At 39.3% G+C, this 27227-nt stretch overlaps 1 protein-coding gene across 2 annotated transcripts in view; it reads right to left on the bottom strand.

The window, feature by feature from the left end:
* The window catches only part of RBMS2 (RNA binding motif single stranded interacting protein 2), a 73676-nt gene extending 63844 nt beyond the window's left edge, over positions 1–9832 (bottom strand). The window contains exons 1-2 of one of the 2 annotated variants that reach the window (XM_043564486.1): positions 9475–9832; positions 9297–9372 (exon numbers count right to left, since the gene is read on the bottom strand). Coding sequence is in view for 1 of the 2 variants with exons in the window: in XM_043564485.1 (XP_043420420.1) it covers positions 8311–8376 (66 nt within the window). In the remaining variant the exon portion in view is untranslated. Of the gene's footprint in view, positions 1–8310; positions 8631–9296; positions 9373–9474 lie in introns of those variants that run through there. The other variant, XM_043564485.1, reaches the window with a different exon arrangement.
* Between the last annotated feature and the right edge of the window lie 17395 nt (positions 9833–27227).

Genomic DNA, 27227 nt, shown 5'->3' with positions numbered 1-27227 from the left:
CACCTCATTTTCTATCTCTCAAAATAACTTAAAGAAAAAAAAAAAAAAGGAGCACCTGAGTGACTCAGTCTGATAAGTCACTGACTCTTCATTTCAACTTGGGTCATGATCTCAGTTTTTGAGATGGAGCCCCGTATCAGGCTCTGCACTGACAGCACAGAGCCTGCTTGGGATCCTCTCTCTCTCTCTGCCCTTCCCTTGTTCACATTCTTTCTCTCTCTCAAAAAAAATTGTTTTAATTAAAAAAAATAAAAAATAAATTAATAGGAGTTCCTGGGTAGCTCAGTCAGTTAAGCACCCAACTCCTGATTTCAGCTCAGGTCTTGATTTCAGATCTTACAAACTGTGACATCGAGCCCCCGCTTAGGATACTCTCTCCCTGTTCCTCTCTGCCCCACCATCCCCCACCTCTATGGTTGCAAGCACACTCTCTCTCTCTCAAAATACATACATAAAATAATAAATAAATAAATAAATAAATAAAGCATTAAAAAGGGCTTTTTTTTTTTTTTTTCAACGTTTATTTATTTTTGGGACAGAGAGAGACAGAGCATGAACGGGGAGACACAGAATCGGAAACAGGCTCCAGGCTCTGAGCCATCAGCCCAGAGCCCCATGCGGGGCTCGAACTCGCGGACCGCAAGATCGTGACCTGGCTGAAGTCGGACGCTTAACCGACTGTGCCACCCAGGCGCCCCAGGGCTTTTTTGATAAAAGAAGTAATAGTTGGGGTGTCTGGCCGGCTCAGTGAGTGGTAGAACATGTGACTCTTAATCTTAGGGTCATGAGTTCAAGGTTCATGTTGGGCATAGAGTTTACTTAAAAAAAAAAAAAAAGAGGGGCGCCTGGGTGGCGCAGTCGGTTAAGCGTCTGACTTCAGCCAGGTCACGATCTCGCGGTCCGCGAGTTCGAGCCCCGCGTCGGGCTCTGGGCTGATGGCTCAGAGCCTGGAGCCTGTTTCCGATTCTGTGTCTCCCTCTCTCTCTGCCCCTCCCCCGTTCATGCTCTGTCTCTCTCTGTCCCAAAAATAAATAAACGTTGAAAAAAAAAAATTAAAAAAAAAAAAAAAAAGAAAAGAATAGGCCATTTACATCCTAACATGTGATTATAAATATTACGCATTCTCAAAAGAATCCAATGAAGTATATCAGTACTTTAGATGAAAAACTCAAGGTCTTAGAGAGCCTAAGAAACTTGGAACTAGCACCCAGCTAGCAAACTGACAAAGCCACAATTAAATTCAGCTCTAACTCCATATTACACAATTTGTATAGAATACAATGCTGCCTTCCTTTGTTTAACCTTAGTTTAATGCCTAACATTAGCTTAATTACATTTATTAGGGTAGATTTTTTTCAGGATCTACGAGTAGGCTTTAGAAGCTATTATCAGGAGGTGCCTGGGTGCCTTAGTCGGTTAAGCGTCCAACTTTGGCTCAGATCATGATCTCACGGTTTGGGGTTCAAGACCCACATCGGGCTCTGTGCTGACAGCTCAGAGCCTGGAGCCTGTTTCAGATTCTGTGTTTCCCTCTCTCTTTCTCTGTCTCTCCCCTGCTTACACTCTATCTCTCTCAAAAATAAATAAGCATTAAAAAAAATTAAAATCAGGTGTTTTGGGGGATAATAAACTGAATGATGGGGCATAATAAACTGAATGACACCATATCTACCTTTACAGAGTTTACACTCCAGCAATGAAAATAAGACAATCACCTAAAGGATTCCAAAACAACACAAAATTACATAAATTGCCATATGTGAAATACAAAATTTTATAGAGGCTCAGGAAAAAAAAGTCCTCTTTGGGGGTGGGAGGTAGAGGGATTAGGAGATGCTTTATAGAAGAGGTAACTTTTCAACTGAACTTAAAGAGATAGATAGGGTTTTAAAGGACAGTTTTATTTGAGCTACTGAACAGCCTCAGTCATGCTGTAGCCCCAGGGCCTAGCACACTGGAGCAGTTTAATGAATGTGGGTGGAGTGAACAAATGAACAGAAAGGCCATTCCAAAAGGAAGGGACAACAACAAAGGATCAGAGGCTGAATACATGAGGCACAACAAAAATAAAAGGATCACAAAGAAGGAACACAAATAGGCACATACATATTTAGAAAATAAGAATCAAGTACCTCACCATGATTCTTTTTACATTTTGGCTCCCATATCTCCCATCTTTAAGAAAATTCTCTCAATATCACCCCCATCCTGTTTCTGCCTTTATCTCATTTCTCTATTCCTTATCTTTTTAAAATAATGATTTTATTGACATATAATTTATACACCATGTAATTAGCCCACTTAAAGTATAAATTCAATGGTATTTAGATCACACTTTCACAACCATTACCACAATCAATTTTAGAATATTTTCATTACCCCAAAAGGAAACCCAATACCCGTCACTCCCCATTTACCCCCAACCATCACCCTCCCCCCTGGACCTAGGCAACCATTAATCCACCTTCTGTCTTCATAGATTTGCCTGTTCAGGACATTTCATATAAATGGAAGCATAAAATATGTGGGCTTTCGTGAGTGGCATCTTTGACCTAGCAAAATATTTTTCAAGGTTCACCCATTTTGTAGAATGTATCAGTACCCTATTCCTTGTTACTGATGAATAAAATTCCAAAAATTGCACTGTATGGATATATACAACATTTTATTTATTTATCTGTTCATCAGTTGGTAGATATCTGGCTTGCTTCTACCTTCAATGTTGCTATGAACACTGGTGTACAGTTTTTATGTGGACATGTTTTAATTTCTCTTGAGTATATACCTAGGAGTGTGCTTAACCTTTTAAGGAACCACCAAACTCTTTTCCAAAGTTGCACCATTTAACATTCCCACATGCAGTGTATGAAGAGTCCAATACTCCATGTTATTACCTGTCATTTTGATTACAACCATCCTAGTGGATGCAAAGTGGTATCTCATTGTGGTTTTGATTTATATTTCTTTAATTTTTTTTTTTAACGTTTATTTATTTTTGAGACAGAGAGAGACAGAGCATGAACGGGGGAGGAGCAGAGAGAGAGGGAGACACAGAATCGGAAACAGGCTCCAGGCTCTGAGCCATCAGCCCAGAGCCCGACGCAGGGCTCGAACTCACGGACCGCGAGATCGTGACCTGAGCTGAAGTCGGAGGCTTAACGACTGCGGAACCCAGGGGCCCCTTGATTTACATTTCTTGATAGCTAATAATGCTGAACACCTTGTTCATGGTTATTTGTAGATCTTCTTTGAAGAAATGCCTATTCATATCTTGCCCATTTCTTTTTTTTTTTTTTAATTTTTTTTCAACGTTTATTTTTGGGACAGAGAGAGAAAGAGCATGAACGGGGGAGGGGCAGAGAGAGAGGGACACACAGAATCGGAAACAGGCTCCAGGCTCTGAGCCATCAGCCCAGAGCCCGACGCAGGGCTCGAACTCACGGACCGCGAGATCGTGACCTGGCTGAAGTCGGACGCTTAACCGACTGCGCCACCCAGGCGCCCCTCTTGCCCATTTCTTAATTGGGTTCTGCTCTCCATCTTAAAGTTCTTAAATTTTTTTTTTTAATGTTTATTTTTGACAGAGAGAGAGAGAGAGAGAGACAGAGTATGCGTGGGGGAGGGGCAGAGAGAGAAGGAGACACAGAATCCAAAGCAGGCTCCAGGCTCTGAGCTGTCAGCACAGAGCTGTCAGCAAAGAGCCCGACGTGGAGTTTGAACTCACAGACCGCGAGATCATGACCTGAGCCAAAGTCGGAAGTTCAACCGACTGAGCCACCCAAGCGCCCTGACTCCATCTTAAAGTTCTTCAACGATTACTCTATACACACCATCTATACTACATTACCTTTTACAATCATCAACCCACTCCAACCTTGCTTTTGCTCCCCACTCTGAAACTGCTCGTCAAAATTATCAACCACCTCTGTAGTGACAAAATCAACGGCTCATCTTCAGTCCTCATCTTCCTGGATAAAACTCTATGGTTTGCACATATGTATTTTAATTCCATCTGACCTCTTATTCTCATCTATATTTTATCATCCTGTTTCTTGTATTTTCTTACTGCATATTTTCTTATGGAATTAAAATGTAATTCCAGAGAATTGCAAGTAAAACAACTGGGTGGGGCAGAGTGAAGGTAGTGGAATCAAGGCGGGTAGGTGGGGAAGATAAGAAAAGGCTGGATAAATAGTGAGTATTGGGCTACGGATTTGGACTTTGTTTGGCAGGTAATACGTAGCCATTAAAGGTTTTTATACAAGAAATGCTCAGCACTAGACCCTTGGGATGTTGGAAGACTATATCAGCAGCAAGTATAAAGTTATTTAGAGGGTGGAGAAACAGGAGGCAAGGAGATCATGTGGGATACGTATTACAGTAGAAAAGATAATCAGTGTAGTAGTGCTCAAAACGTAAAGGAGGAATCAACAGAGAGACATTACCACTAAACTCTAACCGAGTCCACTTTATTACCAGTAACAGAATAGCCACCCCCAGACAAGAGATGTTAGACCTAAACATTCTTAGTCCTCAGTTCTACTAAGTTTGATTTGATAGAAACTAGCTGAATATGTAGTAAACACACAATTATCGTTCCCTGTTGTAAATACATAAACAATTATAGTATTGCTTCTCTCCTGAGTAAACAAAAATTTCAAGTAATTCATGCTTCTCAAAGTGAAGATCTGACAATGCCCAGCAGTCAGTTCTACTCTCATCATTACTTCCAGCCCCCCGTACTGATCTTCAATAAGTTAAGATCAAGAGGAAATAGAAATTTATGCAAAATAGGCTGGGGAAGGCAAGTTATCCCAAGTTAAACACAATCTCCTTTCTTTTTTTTTTCCACAGGAAATAGTTGTTGATGCTCTGAGGAGTTAAATTATAATAACACATGCCAGGAAGATGATGTCAGGGAAGGCGTGGTTAGGCCCTTTACAAGTCTGAGATTCCTTCAGTTCCAAACATTGCCTCTTTCAATCTCACCTATACTCAAAATCTCTCTACTGAGCTACTCTTTCTAACACTGAAGAAAAGAGTTGAGATCCTAGAACTCTGATCTTTTTACCTTAAAACAATAAAAAAAAAAAAAGTTTTAATGAACCAAAGAGTAAGTGAAGGCCATTAAAACAGCTGTTTTTAAAACATGTACTACATTGTTTTGTAGAATCAGTCTTTGAAATCCACATTCCCCCCTTCTGTGACTATTTTAATTCTAGAGAAAAGAATGAATATTCAACACTACATCTTGAGAAAGAATCTGCCTTTATTAGGAGTTATACATTCCTTGACTGTATTCCTTTTTTACCATAACCAAAAAAGAGTAAGAAAACTACTGTCATAGACTCCTCAGGTAACAAAGTCCCTGACAAATGAAGTACATGAATATGTTTCAAAATAAAACAAACCCACTTGTTAAGGTCAAGTAAATAAAATTAATACACTTTCAAGCAAGTCACAACACTAGGTAAAAATGGCTTTTCTGAGCTCACTGGCAATTATTCTTACTCTACAAACTAGAAGTGATGACTACAGTAAATTATGATGTAAAAATTCCCTTAAAGAAAGCAGATCTCTACAAATCTATTATACTAGATTTTTGTATAACATAATGATGGACAATAAAAGCAGATATTTATAGTTTGTATTTTTCAAAAGTTTAAATTTTTATTGTTATTTCAGTTTTTTAAACATTTTGGACAAGTCCAAGAACTTTATTATACAGGCTTGATCTACTTGAGAAACAGCTCTTAATAGAAATGGCAAATAAGCCAAAGTCAAAATTAAAACTTTATCTTTTTATAGAAAAGCCTGGTAGGATACACACACCAAATTGCTACCAATTATTTTCCTTGAGGGGTGGGATTTGGGTAAGGAACTTCCAGACATGAAGGGAAGACTTAACTTTTTATTTTATATGCCTCTTTATGCTTAATTTTTTTTTTTAATGGGCAGGTCTTAAATTTATTACTGAAAACAAAAGTTATTTTAAAAATGTGACCTTGGTTATAAAAATTTACAAAATACATGAGCAAATCCATCCAAACATTCTTCCTAAAAGAGAAATGAACACATGTCAACACAAAGACAAAGAACAACATAGTAATGTTTTAAATATACCCAATATTCACCAACCTACATATTTACACAAGGAGTCATATACATTGCTACAAAGTGATGTCATCATAACACAGACCTATAAAAACCCAAAGAATTCTTTTTTTTTTTTAATTTGAGAAAATGAGAGAAAGCGCGCACATATGTGTAAGCAGGATACTGGGGCAGAGGGAGAGACAGAATCCTAAGCAGGCAATAAGTTCAGCACGGAGCCCGACATGGGGCTCAATCCCACAACCCTGGAATAATGACCTGAGCCAAAATCAAGAGTTGGATGCTCAACTGAGTCACCCAGGTGCCCCATGAGCCAAAAGAATTCTTGACAAATACATTAATAAGTATGTACCTAACCATGTTTTCTCAATGGCTTCTCAAACCTTACAAGTTATCAGAAGAGACATGAGATTTGAATCCAAGTCCATAATTATGCTTCTTTGTCCCTTATGCTACCCTAGATTTAGAAGCTGGTTAAATATTTCCTATAGTACAAGGCAGAAAGGGAGTGAAGAGAGCTAATTTAGACAGCATCAAATACATGAAACCTCTAAGAGGGAAAAAAACTAACTTCCAGAATTCATTTTACTTTATTTTAATGGGTGTGGGTAACCTGAGAGACTTGGAGAAAAAAAATTAAGAAGGAAAGTTTCATATAGTACTATATAAATTTTAAAAGGAACAAAAACAGATGTAATATCCTTCTATCAAAATCATATACTCATGGGGTACCCGGCTGGCTCAGTTGTAAAAGTGTGCAACTCTTGATCTTGGGGTCATGGGTTCAAGCTCCATGTTGGGTATAGAGTTACTTAAATAAATAAAACTTTTTCCTTTTTTTTTTTTTTTTTAAGTTTATTTGTTTATTTTGAGAGAGAGAGAGAGAGAGAGCATGAGCAGGGGACGGGCAGAAAGAGAGGGAGAGAGAGAATCCCAAGCAGGCTCCTTGCTGTCAGTGCTGAGCCCCACACAGGGCTTGAACTCATGAACCATGAGATCATGACCTGAGAGGAAACCAAGAGTCAGACGCTTAACTGATTGAGCCACCCAAGTGCCCCAAAACTTTTTTTAAAAATCGCATATTCATAAGTGTATGTCTATTACTGATAACCAACAAACATATAAGTACCCATATTTCTTAAGGATATAAACCAGAATGAATGCCATTATAAACTGATTCTAAGTGTTTTGGGTCTAAACATTTACCAACTGCTTTGATCAGACACTTTAAGTTACCTATAGTAGCATCTTTAGGTATATGAGAAAGCAGCAGGAATCTTTCCCACACCCTCTAACACTCCATCAGATGGGCAAAAGATCCCTACACATCTAGGTCATCTTTTTTCTTCAAAGAACAGTTACAATGCCAAGAAAGAGGCTAAAGGGTCTTTCTCCTACAGCAAGAAGTTCCTCCTGATCAGCACTGTGTGCCCTGAAATGCCAAGAAACTGCCAAGGATACTCCCTGGTGAATGTGGGCATAACTGTCCACCTCTCATTAGACTGCCCATGTCCCCAAGCACAACACAATTCTCTGGCAACCCTGGGTTAATCCCAAAAACTCTAAGGATCCCTGCTGAGCCTGGCCATCAGCAGAGGTCTAAGCAGCAGCTCAGCAGCAGAAACCAAAGAATCACAGAACTTTCTGCCTTAATCCCAAAGTATGTCTTCTCTTACCACTCCTTCCCTATGGCTAGGTGGGGCAGTCTAGAGTATACCCTGTTCTTGATGAAGCTGTTGTGATTTCCCTGACTATAATTCCCCCACCTGATAATCCTGGTTGAGTGAGTAGAAAGGAAGGTTGCCGGAGAGGGGGAAAAACAGTTATTCAAAAAGATGAAAATAACTTCGGAGAGAGTGAGCACAGGACCAGGGTTTGAGATGACATTATTATCCCAGTGGAGACTGGGTATATCAGCAGGAAGTCAAACTAACTTCATTTCACAAAGATACAAACTTGCAACTTTGATTTGTTTTTAATTCCCCTGCCTTCTCAGGCCTCACACACAGGGACTGTAAATTGCTGGAACTTCAAAACCAGGTGAGAAAAGATGCCGAAAGAAGTGGTGGAAAAGGGAGAGGCGCTGAGCAGAGAGAGGAATTCCGTTCCCCTCTTAAGAAGAATGTTAAAGCCAAGGGCACTCCCGGATCCCCAGGAAAGGAAGTAGCTGGATTCCAAAAAAGCACTTTTCCCTACCTTCTTGTTGTTCTTGTTATAGCCAAAAGTCGAAATCCCAGGCCTGGAAGTCACTGATAGCAGCATTTTCTCTTTAATGTAAGGGAGCTGAGAGAGAGAGGAGGGAGGGAAAAGGAGGGGGAAGAGAGGGGGGGAGAGAAAATGAGAGGGAAAAGGGAGGGGGAGGAAAAAGGGGGAGAAAAGGAGCAAGAGGGAGAGAGATGGGGGGGGCGGGAGAGAAAGAGCTGGGGCTGCTTGTTTACGTCACTGAGAGAAGTTAACCAAGAGTCTGAATAAGGCACTTCCACTGGGTCCTAATGCCCAAGATGTTATTTATTTATTTTTTCCCACAGTCTTAGTAGTTAAAGCAAAAGAAAAGTTCTTAGGTCTACCCCTTTCAACTCCATCCCTTCTCCAATATGAACAAGTTCTGTTTCTGCTGAAAAGACACTGAGGATTTTTTTTTTCCCTTAGAGTTACAAGATTTAGAAAAAGCTTTCAAGTTTGATTTTAAAGGAGCCACTGAGATACACTGCCTTAGAGAACTCATGAAGACAACTCTACTGAGAAAGAATATGTGAGATGAGCTCAGGACTTTTCCCACACTTTATACTTACAGTGATCTTAAGACACGAAGAAAGAACAAACAGAAGAGCTCACCAAACAGTAGAGACAGACTGCGGGGAAATAACTAGTTTCAGATCTGTGGATAGTTCTATTCCTCTTGACTCATGCTGATGGGCTGATGCTTCTCACCCCTTTTCAGATTTCCCCAGGCATCAGAATCCCCCAGGCATGATTTCACACTTAAGAAGGAATTATCAAACTTAACTATGCCATGAAACTTGGTGCCTAGTGATTTCTTTGCTTTCCCCCCAGCTTTGTTAAGATAAAATTGCCTACCTAGCACTTTCTTCAACAACTGTAAGCTATCTTGTTTGATTCTTTATCCCACCATTTTCTAGTCTTCAAGGTCCATGAAGCTGAAACAGTTAAGAGTTACTCACCAAATCTGGAATTTATGCCCAAACTGAAGTTCACAGAGTTGGGATGTTTGCTTCAAGTTGTCTCTGAGCTGTAGAGCTGTAGGAAAAAAATAACCGTAAAAAAAACATAAGCTTCACAGAGAAAAAAATACAAAGTTCTCAGGGAGGAAGAACCTAACACAGTTGAGACAACACTCACCTCAAACAGTTTCAAAGTAATGTCCTGTGGAAGTAGCCTTAATAAGAAACTTGTAGGAAACCAAAAATTCCAGAATGACACCCAGTAATTCTTACCAATCCAAATGGAACAGGGATATAGAATCAAAGCCTTCAAATCTCTTCTTCAGGTCACCTTGTGCCATCATACATGTTCTCTTAAATTAACCTTGTCGGTTTTGCCACGACAAACATTAAGCCCAAACCCTTTCTTAAATGAAGTCCCAGTAGTCTCTATTCCAGTTTTCCTGTCACCTTTTTGCTGTGATAATGGGACCCACAGTACTAACATTCTGCAGAAAAAATACACACATATCACATACCACCCCCAAACTCTAACTTTCATTTCCAATAGGACAGGAAGTGCCTGCTCAGCTCAAGGGACACAGGAAGGGTGGGAGCAGCCTCAATGTGGGAACTGCAACTGAGATTGGAAGAACAGCAGTCAAATGCAATAAATAAATTACTAAAAGGTATCTCTCAGCGCTACCATATTTTTTTAAGTCCCTTTTCTGCCCACATAGATTTTCATTCATTATATGCCAAGTTATCCATGCCATTTAGGCCCTTAGTTGATTTCTTCTCCCTTACCCTAACAATGTGGCACAAAAACCTTAATCTCTAAGGCCTGATTTATAATGCCAGTCAACCTAATTTATTATTATTTTTTTTAATTCTAACATTCTCGGGGGTCCTGGGTTGCTCAGTTAAGTGCCTGGCTTGATTTCAGCTTAGGTCATGATGTCAGAGTTTGTGGGTTTGAGCCCTGCAACAAGCCCTACATCTGGCTCCATGTTGAGAGCCTCCTGCCTGCTTGGGATTCTCTCTCCCTCTCTCTCTGCCCCTCCCCAGCTCACACACATGTACGTGAGCTTTCTCTCAAAATAAATAAACATTAAAAAAAATTCTAACATGCTCAATGTGTTTTGTTTTCCTACTGCATCCTTTAACACTCAATGGTATTTTAGAATTTAAAATAGTTAAAACTATGAGTTTTAGAGAGAGGCAGACATGAGTTCAAATGCTGACACTTTTGTACTTACTACTTATGTGACTTTATGCCAGGGTACTTAACATCTCTAATTCACTCATTTGCAAAATGGAAATAATACCTACTTCGTTAGCCTCTGGAATCAAATCTAAATTTTAGCTCAGTCCTGTCACTTACAAAATGAATGACACTGAAAATAACCCACGTCTGGATTTTTCTCATTTGTAAAATAGGGTAAATAGTATCTACTTCCTAAAATTGTCATGAAATGAAATAAGGCAATACATAATAAGCCCCTTAGGAAGGTTCCCTGGCACTTGGTAAACACTCAATAGATATTAGCTCTGTTATAATTAATTGCTCTATTATCTCCAGCATGTATCCCTCTGGATATTGTATAACCCAGATTTAACGATCTGAAGCGAGTATTTCCAAAAACCAGTATCTTGATTACATTCAAAAGATTATACTAGGACTAGGCAGGCTAAACTATAACTAGAAATACTAGATATGAAATTTCAGGAATCACCCATCCAATTTCATTTATTTCCCTACCTTCTATAAGCGGATAATCTGATCATTCAGAAATTCTTTTCTTGAGCACCTGGGTGGCTCTGGTGGTTAAGTGTCCAACTCTTAATTTTGGCTCAGGTCATCAACTCACAGTTCATGGCATCGAGTCCTGCATCAGGCTCTGTGCTGGCATTGTGCAGCTTGCTTGGGATTCTCTCTCTCCCTCTCTCTGTCCTTCCCCTGCTCATGCTCTCTCTCTCTCAAAATAAATAAACATTTAAAAAATTATTTTCTTAACTCTGATCTCCTGGAAATTAGTGAAACATTTCTTATCTCTAGAAAAAAGGAAATAATACAGAAAGCTCATTAGATTTAAGACACCCCAGCCTCCACTTCTCTAGAGTCCTACTACTCCAAGAAATAGAAACAGATCTAGAAGAAAAAAAAAAAAAAAGGAAAAATAGAATTTTCATGCACCCTAAGATTTAATACCATTTCTCTCCTCTAAAAGGAGCAGGATCAGGAGGAGGTTGGAAGATAGAGGCAGAGTAGGAGGACCCTAGGCTTATGTCATGAATACAACTAGATAACTATCATTATCATCCTAAATACCCCAGAAATTGACTTGAAGACTGGCAGAACAAACTCCACAATTAAAGGGCGCCTGGGTGGCTCAGTTGGTTAACCAACCAAATCCTAGTTTCAGCTCAGGTCATGATCTCATGGCTCGTGGGTTTGAGCCCTGTGTCCAGCTCTGCACTGGTAGCACAGAGAATGCTTGAGATTCTCTCTCTCTCCTTGTCTGTCCCCCGCTTGCATGTGCACATACTCTCTCTCAAAATAAATAAACTTTTTTAAAAAACATTTAAAAAAATAGACTTTAGATTTTTGTAGTCTACGAAGTTCAAGGCCATAGAAGTCAGATGTCCTAGGTTTGTGAACTGACGCTAAAGGCTAATTATGTCAAAGAGCACCAATAAGACTGCAAACTACATCCTTTATTCTAAGTACATTTTTAAATTTTTTTTTTATTTTGTTTGCTTTTATTTATTTTTGAGAGAGAGACAGAGGGCGAGCAGGGGAGGGGCAGAGAGAGAGGGAGACACAGAATCTGAAGCAGGCTCCAGGCTCCAAGCTGTCAGCATAGAGCCCGATTCAGGGCTTGACTCATGGACCGTGAGATCATGACCTGAGCCAAAGTCAGATGCTTAACTGACTGAGCCACCCAAGCGCCCCTCTGGTAAGTGTATTTTTAAAGGAGGTTATGGAGTTTTGTAGAAGTGACAGAGAATATAACAGAGTTCAATGGTGAGATTCAGGAGGCATATGAGAGGAGAAAGAATCCTATTTTTTCCATTGTGTCTATTTTGATGCCCACCCCCAACTGCTTTGCCTATTATATTGGCAACATTTTTCCAGATCTAGTCAATGCCTCTCAAATCCTTGGTTCTTATGGGCCCAGCACTCAAGAGTTGTTTTGAGGGGAAAAAGGAAAATAGAGGAGTTACTGGAAACCTCTTGGAAAGAGGCATTTGCACCTCTGACTCAGGATAGACTGGTTTTTTTTTTTTTTATTTCTCCAAAAAACCAACATTTTTAAATAAGTGTCTCAAGTAAAGGGGCTGGGGCTAGATCAACTCTGATTTTTATGTTGAAAGATGTCTGCATGCAACTATCAGCCCTTCCACATTAGGGTGGAGAACTCAAAAGAATGTATTACCTGCAGATGCGCTAGCCCTAGATAGACATTCAAAGGGAGCCAGGCTGAAGTAGCACATGCATATGAAAGCAGGAGACAGGGCAGTTTGCTAGTGAAATTCTAAATTAGGTTTGGAAAACTAAACAAAGTAAACTAGGGCTGAGGATGCTCCCCACCCCCACCTCCACCCAGCTATTAATATTCTCTTGTGGATTATCTTTCCTCCCTTTTATTAATTTTTGTGCCCAAAGAATAGGTAATGGAAATATACCAAAAAGTTATTTCGTGGTAAAAAGATGAGATAATGCCTTAGGAAGAAGTGAAAAAGAGTTTATTTAACATATCAGCTTCCTTAAGCAGGAAAACTTAAGGATTGGCATCAAACAACAAAGAAATTTTAGCCCCACCTGCTTCTGATGTAGGATGGAATGACAAAATTGGCTTAAAACCAGGAATTGGGGAAAGCTGGCTTCTTAACTCCTTGACTCAATTTATTGGAAAACAGGGAAAAAGACAACGCTGAAGAATTATTTAACTCACATGCTGGATAGCAGCACTTATAATATGTGCTCCTCTCCTATAGCAACAGATACTTGTGGCCAAAAATTACTGTAAGGAATATCCTACCAAAATTTTCTTTTTTTTTTCAACGTTTATTTATTTTTGGGACAGAGAGAGACAAAGCATGAACGGGGGAGGGGCAGAGAGAGAGGGAGACACAGAATCGGAAACAGGCTCCAGGCTCCGAGCCATCAGCCCAGAGCCCGACGCGGGGCTCGAACTCACGGACCGCGAGATCGTGACCTGGCTGAAGTCGGACGCTTAACCGACTGCGCCACCCAGGCGCCCCCCTACCAAAATTTTCAAGTAGACTTTTCCCCTGCCAAACACGAAAGAAATGCAGGAATCAAATCACCTAGAATCACTAGGCCAGAAAATTAGCACAATGTAGAAAGAACAGACTAGACTGGATTCTATACATACCCAAAATGGACTATATAGATTATATGGTAATATTATATTCTTTAAATGTATATTTCCTTCACACCTGACACATTAATTTTACTTGGTCTCAACTATTCCTAAAATAAATAACTCAGATGATCCCAATAGGGACCACAACTGAATTTAACAACTAGGTTGAAAAAATGGTTGTCTCTTGAGGTCAAATATGAATGTCTTCAAATAGCTGAACACTGGCAATTTCATACAGTTAAACCTAACATTGCGAAAACTGTGAGACTGTGGAGATGATAAAGAGAATACCAATTAACTTGATAGTTCCTTTCCTTTGTCCTCTCATTTTCAGATGAGAAAACAAACCTAAAGAGGTAAACTCACTTGCAAAGGTCATGACAGTCAAATAATGGCATAACTGACACCAGAATCCAGACTTTCTGCCTCTCAATTCAAACTTCTTTCCATACCAATCTAATTTGCCTATAAAATTAAAAATTCTGATAGGGGACCCTGGCTTGCTCAGTCTGTGGAGCGTAAGACTCTTGATCTCAGCATTGAGAGTTCAGGCCCCACGTGGGCATGGAGGCTACTTTAAAATAATTTTTTAATTAAAAAAATAAAAATGAAAATTCTGATAAATATGTATTTTGAGGTCAGAAGTAATAAAGGAATAATCCTAGGATTCCAGAGGTGAAAGTTCAATTATTCTCCTCAAACCAGCTCTGATAAAGCCACTACTCACGTAGCAGTAATGAACAATATTTTGGCCTATTAAATTGCACACTAAATAATATTTCTAGAAATAAACTTATAATGGAAACAAGAAGATTTACATAAAACTACAACTGTATATAGACACATGAAAAGATGCTCCACATCACTCATTATCAGGGAAATGCCAATCAAAATCACACTGAGATATCACATCTGTTAAAAAAATAAAAGACTCAAGAAATGACAAGGATGAGGATGAGGATGTGGAGAAATAAGAACCCTCATGCACTGCTGGAAATGCAAACTGGTGTAGCCACTGTGGAGAACAGAATGGAGCTTCCTCAAAAAGTTAAAAACAGGGGTGTCTGGGTGGCTCAGTCAGTTAAGTGTCCCACTTTGGCTCAGGCCATGATCTCACGGGTTCATGGGTTTGAGCCCTACATCGGGCTCTGTGCCAACAGCTCAGATCCTGGAGCCTGCTTGGGATTCTATGTCTCCCCACTCTCTCTGCCCTGCTCCCATTTTCTCTCTCTCTCTCTCTCTCAAAAATAAACCTTAAGGGGCGCCTGGGTGTCTCAGTCAGTTAAGCGGCCGACTTCAGCTCAGGTCATGATCTCGTGGTCCATGAGTTCGAGCCCCGCATCGGGCTCTGTGCTGACAGCTCAGAGCCTGGAGCCTGTTTCAGATTCTGTGTCTCCCTCTCTCTGACCCTCCCCCATTCATGCTCTGTCTCTGTCTCAAAAATAAATAAACGTTAAAAAAAATTTTTTTTAATAAAATAAAGTAAATAAACCTTAAAAAAATAAGGGCACCTGGCTCAGTTGCGGTTAAGCATCCCACTTCAGCTGAGGTCATGATCTCACAGTTTGTGAGTTCGAGCCCCATATGGGGCTCAGCTGTGCTGACAGCTCAGAGCCTGAAGCCTGCTTGAGATTCTGTCTCCCTCTCTCTGCCCCTCCCCTGCTAGCACTTTGAATCGCTCAAAAATAAACATTAAAAAAAATTTTTTTAATAATAAACATTAAAAAAATAAATTAAACAACAAAAAAAATTTCAAGTTAAAAATAGAACCACCCTACAATTCACTAATGGCACTACTGGGTAGTCTGACTTCAGCTACAGTCATGATCTCACAGGTTCATAGGTTTGAGCCCCGAGTCAGGCTCTGTACTAACAGAGCCTGGAGCCTGCTTCAGATTCTGGGTCTCTGGCTCTCTCTGCCCCTCCCCCGTGTCTCTCAAAAACTAAAAACAAACAAACAAAAAAAGACACTACACCAAAAGGTCCACTATAAGTTTGTATTCCTATAGCATTATGTACAAAATTGCAGTAGGCTTTTTTTTTTCTTTGAGAGAGAGAGAGAGAGACAGAGAGACAGAGAGACAGACAGAGAGAGAGAGAGAGAGAGAGAGGGAGAGAGGGAGCCTGTGGGAACACAGACACAGGGCTGGCTTAATCCCACGACCCTGGGATAATGACTTGGGCTGAAATTAAGAATCGTATGCTCAACTGACTGAGCCACCCAGGTGCCCCTCAGTAGGCTTTTAATTCTGCTTGACTCTCCCATTTCTTGCACCCAGATTGTGAGCTCCTCAGTAGAGGCACCAACGTAACTTTTTTAACACCCAAACATAATTTATGCTCAAAAATTAGCTGAAAGAGGGGCGCCTAAATGGCTCAGTCAGTTAAGTGTCTGTTATGAACTCACAGTTTGTAGGTTCAATCCCTGCATGGGCCCCATGATGACAATGTGGAGTCTGCTTGGGATTCTCTCTCTCTCCCCCCCCCTCCCCTACTCATGCTTTCTCTCTCTCTCAAAATAAATAAATAAACTTAAAAAAGAAGAAAGAATTAACTGAAAGAACACAATTTTCACTTCCTTTTAAGTTACTTCCAATGGGAAAATGCATTCTCAATGAATATTAAGATAACACTGCCGCCTCCTGGGTGATATAGGTCATGCAACCTTTAGCAAATACCAGGAAAACAAAGCATGGAATTTGTACACATTTAGACCAGAAGTTTGAAATTTAAAGCCAGCTCTACTACTTTGTGTTAAACTGGAAAAGCTCAAAAATTTTAAAGATTTTTAAGTAATCTCTACACCCAACATGGGGCTCAAACTTACAACCCCAAGATCAAAAGTTGCATGTTCTGAGTCAGCTAAGCACTTCGAAATCTTAGTCTTTTAAAACATCAGTTTTCCCTTCTACAAAATGGGCACAGTATCTCTCAGGGATTATTATGACAAATCGGATAATGATTGTAAAAGTACTTTTGTCAATTATAAAGCATCTTACAAGTACAAGATGTATTTTTTCACCCATACATGATATTTAGATGACACTATGTTGAATATCACAAATCCACCATTTTTCTTCAAACTGAATTTTTTCAAATTGAATATTTTAACATGGTAGTTGTCTTAACAAATCCATCTTATTCTTTACTACAAATCTAATAACCTGCAGCCTGATAATCAGAGCCAACTCACTGAATTTTAGATGGCTAATGGCAAATTTCTTTCTTTATATGTTAGAGTCACTATCATCAACTTACTAAAATATGTTGAATATGAAAATATGCTAAAATTAGGGGTGCCTGGCTAGCTCAGTCAACAGAGCATGCATGCAACTCTGAGTCATCAGTTCGAGCCCATCTGGCACTGAAATTACTTAAAAAAAAATTGGATTGTTGTGGGGCATCTGGATGGCTCAGTAGGTTGAGCATCTGCCTCTAGGATTTCCGCTCAAGTCATGATCTCAGGGTTCATGGGAGCCAGCCCCAAATTGGGCTCTGTGCTGACAGGAATTCTCTCTGCCCTTCTTCCACTTGCTCTCTCTTTCAAAATAAACCTAAAAAAAATTAGATTGTTGTGATGGTTGCATAACTTTGTAAATGTACTAGAAATCATTAAAGTATACTTTTAACATGAGTAAATTAAAAAAAAAAAATCAATGTTAGTGCCCACTAGTGGTGGTTAAAAGTTGAATAAAGATTATTTATTTTTTACTTTTTTTGAATAAAGATTTTTTTTTTAATATGCTAAAATTGGGGCACCTAGGTGACTTGGTTAAGTGTCCAGCTTCAGCTCAGGTCATGATCTCACAGTTCATTGGTTCAAGCCCTGCATCAGGCTCTGTGCTTACAGCTCAGAGCCTGGAGCCCACTTTGGATTCTGTGTTTCCTTCTCTCTCTGCCCGTTCCCTGCCTGCGTGCTGTCTCTCAAAAATAAACATTAAAAAAAATTTTTTAAGACAAAAAAACTATATACAAATATCAAATATCCTTTATGAATAAAGATGTAAAAAGCCCTAACAAAATATTAGTAAACTGAACTCAAACATATTTATAAAAGGGTTTATATATCATGACCAACTGCTATTTATTCCAGGAATGAAGGCTGGTTAAACATCCAAAAATCAAGTAACATGATATAACATATTAATATAGGAGAAAAAGCACAGATCATCTCAGTGGATGCAGAACAAGCAACTAACAAAAGCTACTATCTACTCATGACGAAACCTCTCAATAGAAGGGAATTGCTTTAATTGACAGATAAGGAACAGTTACAAAAACCCTACAGCTGGGGCGCCTGGGTGGCGCAGTCGGTTAAGCGTCCAGCTTCAGCCAGGTCACGATCTTGCGGTCAGTGAGTTCGAGCCCCACGTCAGGCTCTGGGCTGATGGCTCAGAGCCTGGAGCCTGTTTCCAATTCTGTGTCTCCCTCTCTCTCTGCCCCTCCCCCATTCATGCTCTGTCGTCTCTCTCTGTCCCAAAAATAAATAAACGTTAAAAAAAAAAATTAAAAAAAAAAAAACCCTACAGCTAACATAATGCTTACTGCTGAAAGACTGAATGCATTCCCCACAAGATCAAGAAAAGGGTGTCTACTCATAATTTCTGTACATTATGCTAGAACTTCTAGACAATGTGCTAAGAAAAAGAAATCAAGCAACAAAACCAAATAGCTTACAGACATCCAGATTAGAAAGGAAGAAATAAAATCATCTTTATTCATAAACAACATAACTGTCTATGCAGAAAATCCCAAGCAACTCACAATAAAACTATTAGAATAAATTAATCCAGCAAGGTCATAGGCTACAAGATCAATATACAAAAATCAACTGTATATCTATACACTAGCAATAAACAGATCAAAATGAAATTAAGAAAATAATTCCATTCATAATAGCATCAAAAGGAATTAAATATTTAGAAATAAATTTAACACAGCAAATGTAAGATTTATACACTGAAAATTATAAAACATCACAGAGAGATATTAAAGAAGTAACTCTTAAAATAGTGATTTTCCCCAAATTGATATGTATATAGTTTCAGGACAATTCCTATCAAAATCTTAGCAGGTTTCTCTGTAGAAGTTCACAAGCTGATGGAAATACAAAGGACCTAGGAGAACCAAAACAATTTTGAAAAAGAAAAAAGTTGGAAAAAAGAAAAAAGTTGAAAGATTTATACTAACTGATTTAAAAGCTTACTAAAAGCTAAAGCAAACAAGATAACGTGGTATTGCTGTAAAAAGAGGAATGTGGGTCAATAGAATAGAACTGAGACCAGAAAGAAACCCTTATATTTATGGTCAATTAATTTTCAACAAAGGAATCAAAATAATTCAATGAGGAAAGAATTTTTCCATCAACAGTGCTGAGATAATTGGATATCTGCATGCAAAAAACACCAAATAACAAAAACTTAGACCCTTAAGCTCATACAATACACAAAGGCTAACTCAAAATGGGTCACAGAATTAAGTGTAAAAACTAAAATCATAGTCTTCTACAAGAAAACATAGGAGAAAATCTTCATGACTCTGGGCTAGCAGAGCTCTTAGACACAACACCAAAAGCATGAGCCATAAAAGAAAAACATGATAAAAGGGATTTCATTAAAATTTAAAACTTTTTACTTTCACAAGATACCATCAAGAAAATGAAAAAACAGGGGCACCTGGGTGGCTCAGTCGGTTAAGCGTCCGACTTTGGCCCAGGTCATGATCTCACGGTCCGTGACTTTGAGCCCCATGTCGGGCTCTGTGCTGACAGCTCAGAGCCTGGAGCCTGCTTCAGATTCTGTGTCTCCCTCTCTCTCTGACCCTCCCCCATTCATGCTCTGTCTCTCTCTGTCTCAAAAATAAATAAACATTAAAAAAAAAAAAGAAAATGAAAAAACAGGTCACTGGCCATAAGAAAACATTACAAATGATATACCTGATAAAAGACCCGTATCTAGAACATATAAAGAGTTTTGGGGCGCCTGGGTGGCGCAGTCGGTTAAGCGTCCGACTTCAGCCAGGTCACGATCTCGCCGTCCGTGAGTTTGAGCCCCGCGTCAGGCTCTGGGCTGATGGCTCAGAGCCTGGAGCCTGTTTCCGATGCTGTGTCTCCCTCTCTCTCTGCCCCTCCCCCGTTCATGCTCTGTCTCTCTCTGTCCCAAAAATAAATAAACGTTGAAAAAAAAAAAAAAAAAAAGAGTTCTTATAACTCAACAATAAGACAAAAACCTAATTAAAAAATGGGCAAAACACTTGAAGAGACACTTCACACCCATGACTAATAAGCACATGAAAAGGTGCTGAGAATTATTAGGCATTAGGGAAATACAAATTAAAACCAGAAAGAGATACCTACTAGAATGGTTATAATAGAGAGACAGAGAGAGAGCGTGCACACACGCAAATATTGGTGAGAATGTAGAGAAACTAGAACCCTCATACATTGCTGGTGGAAAAGTAAAATGGTACAGCCACTTGGAAAAATGGATTGGTGGTTTCTTAAAAAATAAATCACATCTTGGGGCGCCTGGGTGGCGCAGTCGGTTGAGCGTCCGACTTCAGCCAGGTCACGATCTCCCGGTCCGGGAGTTCGAGCCCCGCGTCGGGCTCTGGGCTGATGGCTCAGAGCCTGGAGCCTGTTTCCGATTCTGTGTCTCCCTCTCTCTCTGCCCCTCCCCCATTCACGCTCTGTCTCTCTCTGTCTCAAAAATAAATAAACGTTAAAAAAAAAAAATTTTATAAAAAAAAAAAATAAATAAATCACATCTTTACCACACAGTTGTTTGTTTGTTTAGAGAGAGAGAGCGTGCACATGCGAGCTAGAGAATGTGTGCACTGGATCTCACGAACCATGATATCATGACCTGAGCCGGACTGAACCACCCAGGTGCCCCTGCCATACAGTTTTATAAAAACTGTTTTATCTTTCATAAAAATTTTAGATTTAAAAATAATTTTTAGATTTCTTATACATTCTATGCAAAATCCTGTTGAGATTTTGACTGGAACTGTATTGAATTTATCAATTACTCTGGAGTTTTCCTCCACTGAACATGGTGTATTAATTATCTATTGCTGTATAATAGTATTACTGCCAATTAGGGGTACAAAACAACATATATTTATTATCTCACAGTTTCTATAGGTCAGATGTCTGGCCATGGCTTAGCTAGGCTGCAATCAAAGTGTTGTCCAAGGCTCAGCTCTAACATGAGGCACACGTTTGGAAGGATCAACTTCTCTGACTTGATTTTTGGAAGCATTCAGTTCCTTGCAGGCTGTTGGACTGAAGGCCTAAGTTTCTTGCTGAGTGTTCGCTGGGAGCTGCCTTCAGTTTCTTGCCATGTGGCCTTCCCCTGAGGACAGCTCATAACATGACTGCTTGCTTCTTGAAGGCCAGTAAGGCAGTTTATCTCTGCCATATTCTATTTGTGAGCTGGAAGTCACAGGTCCCATTTATACTCAAGAGGAGGAACTTAAACAAAGGCAGGAATATCAGAGGCAAGGATCATGGGAGGCAGACTAGAGTTTGCAATATGTGACATGCCTTTCCATTTAATAATTTCTTAGGGTGCCTGAGTGCCTCAGTCAGTTAAGTGACCACCTCTTGATTTCGGCTCAGGTCATGATCTCATGGTTCATGAATTTAACCCCTATGTAGGGCTCTACACTGACAGTGCAGAACCTGCTTGGGATTCTCTCTCTCTCTGCCCCTCCCAAATGCTCACTCTCTCTCTACATAAATAAACTTAAAAAAAATTCTCTATGGGGCGCCTGGGTGGCGCAGTCGGTTAAGCGTCCGACTTCAGCCAGGTCACGATCTCGTGGTCCGTGAGTTCGAGCCCCGCGTCGGGCTATGGGCTGATGGCTCAGAGCCTGGAGCCTGTTTCCAATTCTATGTCTCCCTCTCTCTCTGCCCCTCCCCCGTTCATGCTCTGTCTCTCTCTGTCCCAAAAATAAATAAACGTTGAGGAAAAAAAAAAAATTCTCTAATATTCTTGTACATCCTACATTTATTCACATGTACTTTTCAGCTTGTAATGCTATCATAAATGTAGCTTCTGAAGAATAGGCATAGGGGCGCCTGGGTGGTTCAGTCAGTTAGGCGACTGACTTCGGCTCAGGTCATGATCTCACAGTTCATGGGTTCAAGCCCCAGGTTGGGCTCCCTGTTGTCAGCACAGAACCCGCTTCAGATCCTCTGTCCCCCTCTCCTTCTTCCCCTCCCACACACACCCTTTCTGTCTCAAAAATAAACATTAAAAAAAATAAGTAAATAAATAGCCATAATTATTACCTCAGTATAGGAACAGTACTAAATTTTGGATACTGATCTTTTATCTAACAATCTTATTGAACAACTTTTTTTTTTTTTTTTGAGAGACAGAATCCCAAGCAGGCTCCATACCCAGCATGGAGCCCCAAAACAGAGCTCAATCCCTGGTATCATGACCTGAGCTGAAATCAAGAGCTGGACACTTAACTGACTGAGCCACCTTGATGCCCCCCCCTTTTATAAATTTTTAAATAATCTGTATACCCAATGTGGGGCTTGAACTCAACCCTGAGATCAAGAGTCACGTGCTCCACCAAATGAGGCAGCCAGATGTCAGTAAACTCTGTCTAGATTGGGTTCTTTTTAAGATTTTATTAAGTAATCTAGGGGCGACTGGGTGGCTCAGTTGGTTGAGTGTCAGACTCCTGATTTTGGCTCAGATCACGATCCCAGGGTCATGGGATCAAGCCGGGCATTGGGCTCCACACTGAGCATGAAGCCTGCTTGAGATTCTTTCTTCCTCTCTTTCTCTCTCTCGCATTTCCCCCACTCTGTCCCTCTCCCCTGCCCATACTCTGTCTCTCTCAAAAAAAAAAATACAAATTAAAAAATCTGACTATATAAAGATAAAAAATTCCTACCTGGCAAAAACCACAAAAGGAAAACCAAAAGTCAAATGATAAACCAGGAAGGGGGGGAGGAAATGTATGTAACTCATTTCATAGAAAGCTAATTTACAAAATATATGAAGAGCTCCTATAGGGGCACCTGGGTGGCTCAGTCAGTTGAGTGTCCAACTCTTGGTTTCAGTTCAGGTCATGATCCCAGGGTCATGGGATCAAGACTTGTACTGGGCTCTGTGCTGAGCGTAGAGCCTACTTAAGATTCTTTTCTCTCTACAAAATAACATAAAATAATCTAAAAAAAAAAAAAAAAAAGATTCTCTCTCCCCCTCTTCCAGCTCTCTCTCTCAAAACTAAAAAAAAAAAAAAAAACCTTTAAAAAAAAGGTAAAATAAAAGCAAACACTTAGAAATTATTTTATATTTACTTGGCAATCAAAAAGAATGAAATCTTGCCATTTGCAACTACATAGATGGCACTGAAAGGGTATTATGTTAAGCACGGTTAGTCAGAGAAAGACAAATATCATACAACTTCACTCGAGGAATTTACGATACAAGACAGATGAACATAAGGGAAGGGAAGCAAAAATAATACAAAAACAGGGAGGGGGACAAAACATAAGAGACTCTTACATATAGAGAACAAACAGAAAGTTGCTGGAGGGGTTGTTGAGGGGGGATAGCCTAAATGGATAAGGGGCATTCAGGAAGCTACTCCTGAAATCATTGTTGCACTATATGCTAACTAACTTGGAAATAAATTACAAAATAAAGAAATTAATTAATTAAAAAAAGAAATTATTTTATACTTATTGTAATGGCAAACATTTAAAAAAGTGATAATCACCTGAGATGATGGCAGAAAACAAGTGCTCTCCTACTGCTCTCCTATGCTACTGGAGACTAAAATGGTATGAATGATAAAGAAACAATTTGGCAACATCTATCAAAATTACAAATGTATATACCTTTTGACTCAGCAATTCTAATTCTAGGAATTTATCCTACAGTTATATTTGTAAACCTACAAAATGACAAGATTTTTAATATTATTCCCTGCAGCAATGTAATAGCTAGGGTAACCATAAAACATATTGTCCAAATTGGGACACTTTTATAAAAGAAAGAGGGCACTATTAAGTTAGGACAACTGGCACAGGTGAGACTGCACCAAGCAAACCAGGAAATATGGTCACTCTAATAATGACAAAAAAATGTAAAATAATACAAATACTCACCAATAGGGGACATTTAAAATAACAATAAAACCAGACAATCGACTACTACATAGCCATAAAAGGAAGAACATTAAATAGTGATTTGGAAGGTTCTCCAAGATGTATAGTAAAAAAATTAAAAAAATTTTTTTTTTTTTTTTAAGTAGGCTTCACACCCAGCGCAGAGCCCAACGCAGGGCTTGAACTTGCAACCCTGAGATCAAGACCTGAGCTGAGATCAAGAGTCAGACACTCAACCAACTGAGCCACCCAGGCGCCCCTAGAGTAAAAAAAATTCTTAGAGGAAAATACAAAACAGTGCTTATAGTATGGTACCATTTGTGTAAAAGAGAAAAACATATAATTGCTTACATTTGGATAAAATATATACAGGAAAGATATACAGACAACTGATAACAATGTTTGCTTCTGGATAAAGTAGGTAGCTAGGAACAGACAAAAGGGTGACTACACTATATGCCCTTTTGTACCCTCTAAATTTTGTGGGTTAAAAAAATTTTTTTTAATTTTTTTTAATTAAAAAAAATTGTTTTTAACATTTATTTTTGAGACAGAGAGAGACAGAGCATGAACGGGGGAGGGTCAGAGAGAGGGAGACACAGAATCCAAAACAGGCTCCAGGCTCTGAGCTGTCAGCACAGAGCCCGACGCAGGGCTTGAACTCACGGACCGTGAGATCATGACCTGAGCCAAAGTCGGCCGCTTAACCGACTGAGCCACCCAAGCACCCCCCAAAAAATTTTTTTTGACATTTATTCATTCTTGAGAGACAGAAAGACAGAGCATGAGTGGGGGAGGGGCAAAGACACACACACACACACACACACACACACACAGAGCAGGCTCCAGACTCTGAGCTGTCAGTACACAGCCGGATGCAGGGCTCAAACCATGAACTGTGAGATCATGACCTGAGCTGAAGTCAGACGCTTAACCGACTGAGCCACCCAGGTGCCCCATGTGGGTGTTTTTTGTTTTTTTTTTTTAAGATTTTATTTTTAAGTAATCTCTACACCCAATGTGGAGCTCAAACCCATAACCCTGAGATCAAGAGTCACATGCTTCACTGAGCCAGCCAGGTGCCCCTGTACCTTCTGAATTTTGAACCAAAATTCAGATGAATAAATAAATATGCAAAAGAAAATAGTCCTAGCAATGAATTTTAATTGGTCACTTTTATGACCTGTGTTTTTCCCCTGCTTGAGTTTCTACACTCAATAAAAGAAATTCTGAGGTGCCTCGGTGGCTCAGTTCATTAAGCATCTGACTCTTGATTTCGGCTCAGGTCATGATCTCACAGTTGGTAAGTTCAAGCCCTATGTCAGGTGTCAGGCTCTGTGCTGACAGTGTGGAGCCTACTTAGGATTCTCTCTCTCTCTCTCTCTCTCTCTCTCTCTCTCTCTCTCTCTCTCTCCCCCCTCCCTCTCTCTCCTCCTCTCTCTGCCCCAACCCCACTCACGCTTTCTCTCTCTCAAAATAAGTAAATAAACTTAAACGTCCAGCTCCATGCTGGCAGTGCAGAGCCTGACTAGGGGATGGAACTCACCAACTGTGAGATCATGACCTGAGCCAATTTTCTCTTAGCCCTTCTCTCTGCTCCTCCCCCCCACTCTCTCTCTCAAAATAAATAAACTTTTAAAATTATAAAAATAATTCTGTTAAACATTGTGATCCTACACACTTCCCTAGTTTTAAATCATTTTAGTTCTACTATAAATATGTGAATGAGAATTGCACAAAACTAATACTTAATAAAAAATTTAGGGGCACTGACTGGCTCAGTTGGTTAAGTGTCTGACTCTTGATCACGACTGACTAAGCCCAGGAAAGGAGCTCACAGTGGGTGTGTTCAAGCCCCACCCGGTGGGGCAGCATAGGGATTGTTTCCCTCTTCCTGCAAGTCCCCCACTTGAGTGCACATGTTCTCTCTTTCCCAAAAATAAACATGAAAAAAAAAAAAAAGAAAAATTTCAAATCAAGTGCCAGTACTGTCAATAACTATCACAGAAATATGTACACATTACTTTTTTCCAATTTCTGTACTTAGTAATTCTCATAAAACAGCAATTATATTAACCATTTTCATACATCATAAATTTATTTGGCACTTTCTGTACTTTTTACTGTGATTTTTTTCATCTAAGTTAAACTGGAATAGTAAATGCATATAAGTAAATATACTTAACCTTGAAAATTTCTTACTGTACATATTACCTGATAATCTAAAATTGTTTTATCTAGGAGATTTAGGCAGGGAGATGGGTTAAGTGGGTGATGGGTATTAAGAAGTGCACCTGTTGAGATGAGCAGTGGGTGTTGTATGTAAGTGGTCAATCACTAAATTCTATACTTGAAACTAATATTACACTCTATGCTAACTAACTGGAATTTAAATAAGAACTTGAAAAAAGTAAAAAATAAAATTGTTTTCTCTAAAAATTTCCCAAAGATCAGAGGGTTGGAACAGTAGCCTTTAGCAAATTGACAGGCAAAAGTGGGTGATGTATAAAAATGTTCAAATTATGTAAAATCTTGAGAAATTAAGGTTTATAGAGTGTTCAAGTAGAAGAATGTGGTTAAAATTAGTTTTAGTTTTTTACAGAATGGTTTTGTTTACTATATGATAACAAGATTCTGAAAACACTTTTCATGTTTTTTAGCTTAAAAAAAGTATTAAAATGCTATCAACAATAACCACACACAAAAGGTTTTTTCTTTTTGCTGTTTCAAATTCTTTCAAATTAGAACTAAAATCTTTTTTAGGTACCCCGGCAAAATCTACATTCTCTTAACACATTATAATGATTCAGACTTGCTATAATCTATTCATGTGGCCACCAGAGAAACCAATTTACAGGAGAGATTTGGCAAAATAGAGAAAATGTATATTGGGCATTATAAATATGACCAGTATGATGATATATTGTGATTTTTTTTACATGCTCATGTCTGTACTTTTTCAGTCCTACAAAATTTAGTTTTGTAACTGCAAAACTAAATAGGAATTAGAAAAGCACATTTGGATAGATCATAGATACATCTGAATTTATACAAAATTTCATTCACTCTGTGAAGGTCTAGTCGATAAAATCAAGTTAAAACATGTGCACCAGTACCATAGTGCTACTCTAGCCAGAATCTAAATCCTATTCAAATACATGTGCTTACTAATGAAGACTTAGCAATATTTAAATACATTAACTGATCTAGTGGCCTTGATTAATAATATTATTTAAACTTTCAAAGCCAATGAATCCCTTAAGCCCATGAACTCAAAGTAACACAACAGCGGCAGCAGCTTAGTTCACCACTATCACAGACAGAATGAGAAGTGATGATAAGTGGTTAAGTGTAATGGCTCTTCAAAAAACTTGGCGGAATGAAAACAGGTAAGAAAGAGAGCTCCAGTAGGGGAGGGGC

This window comes from Prionailurus bengalensis, chromosome B4, assembly GCF_016509475.1.
Source record: "Prionailurus bengalensis isolate Pbe53 chromosome B4, Fcat_Pben_1.1_paternal_pri, whole genome shotgun sequence".
NCBI classification, from domain to species: Eukaryota; Metazoa; Chordata; class Mammalia; order Carnivora; family Felidae; genus Prionailurus; species Prionailurus bengalensis.
The sequence above is the reverse complement of the archived record's forward strand: the minus strand, read 5'-3'. Positions and strand labels throughout refer to the sequence as shown.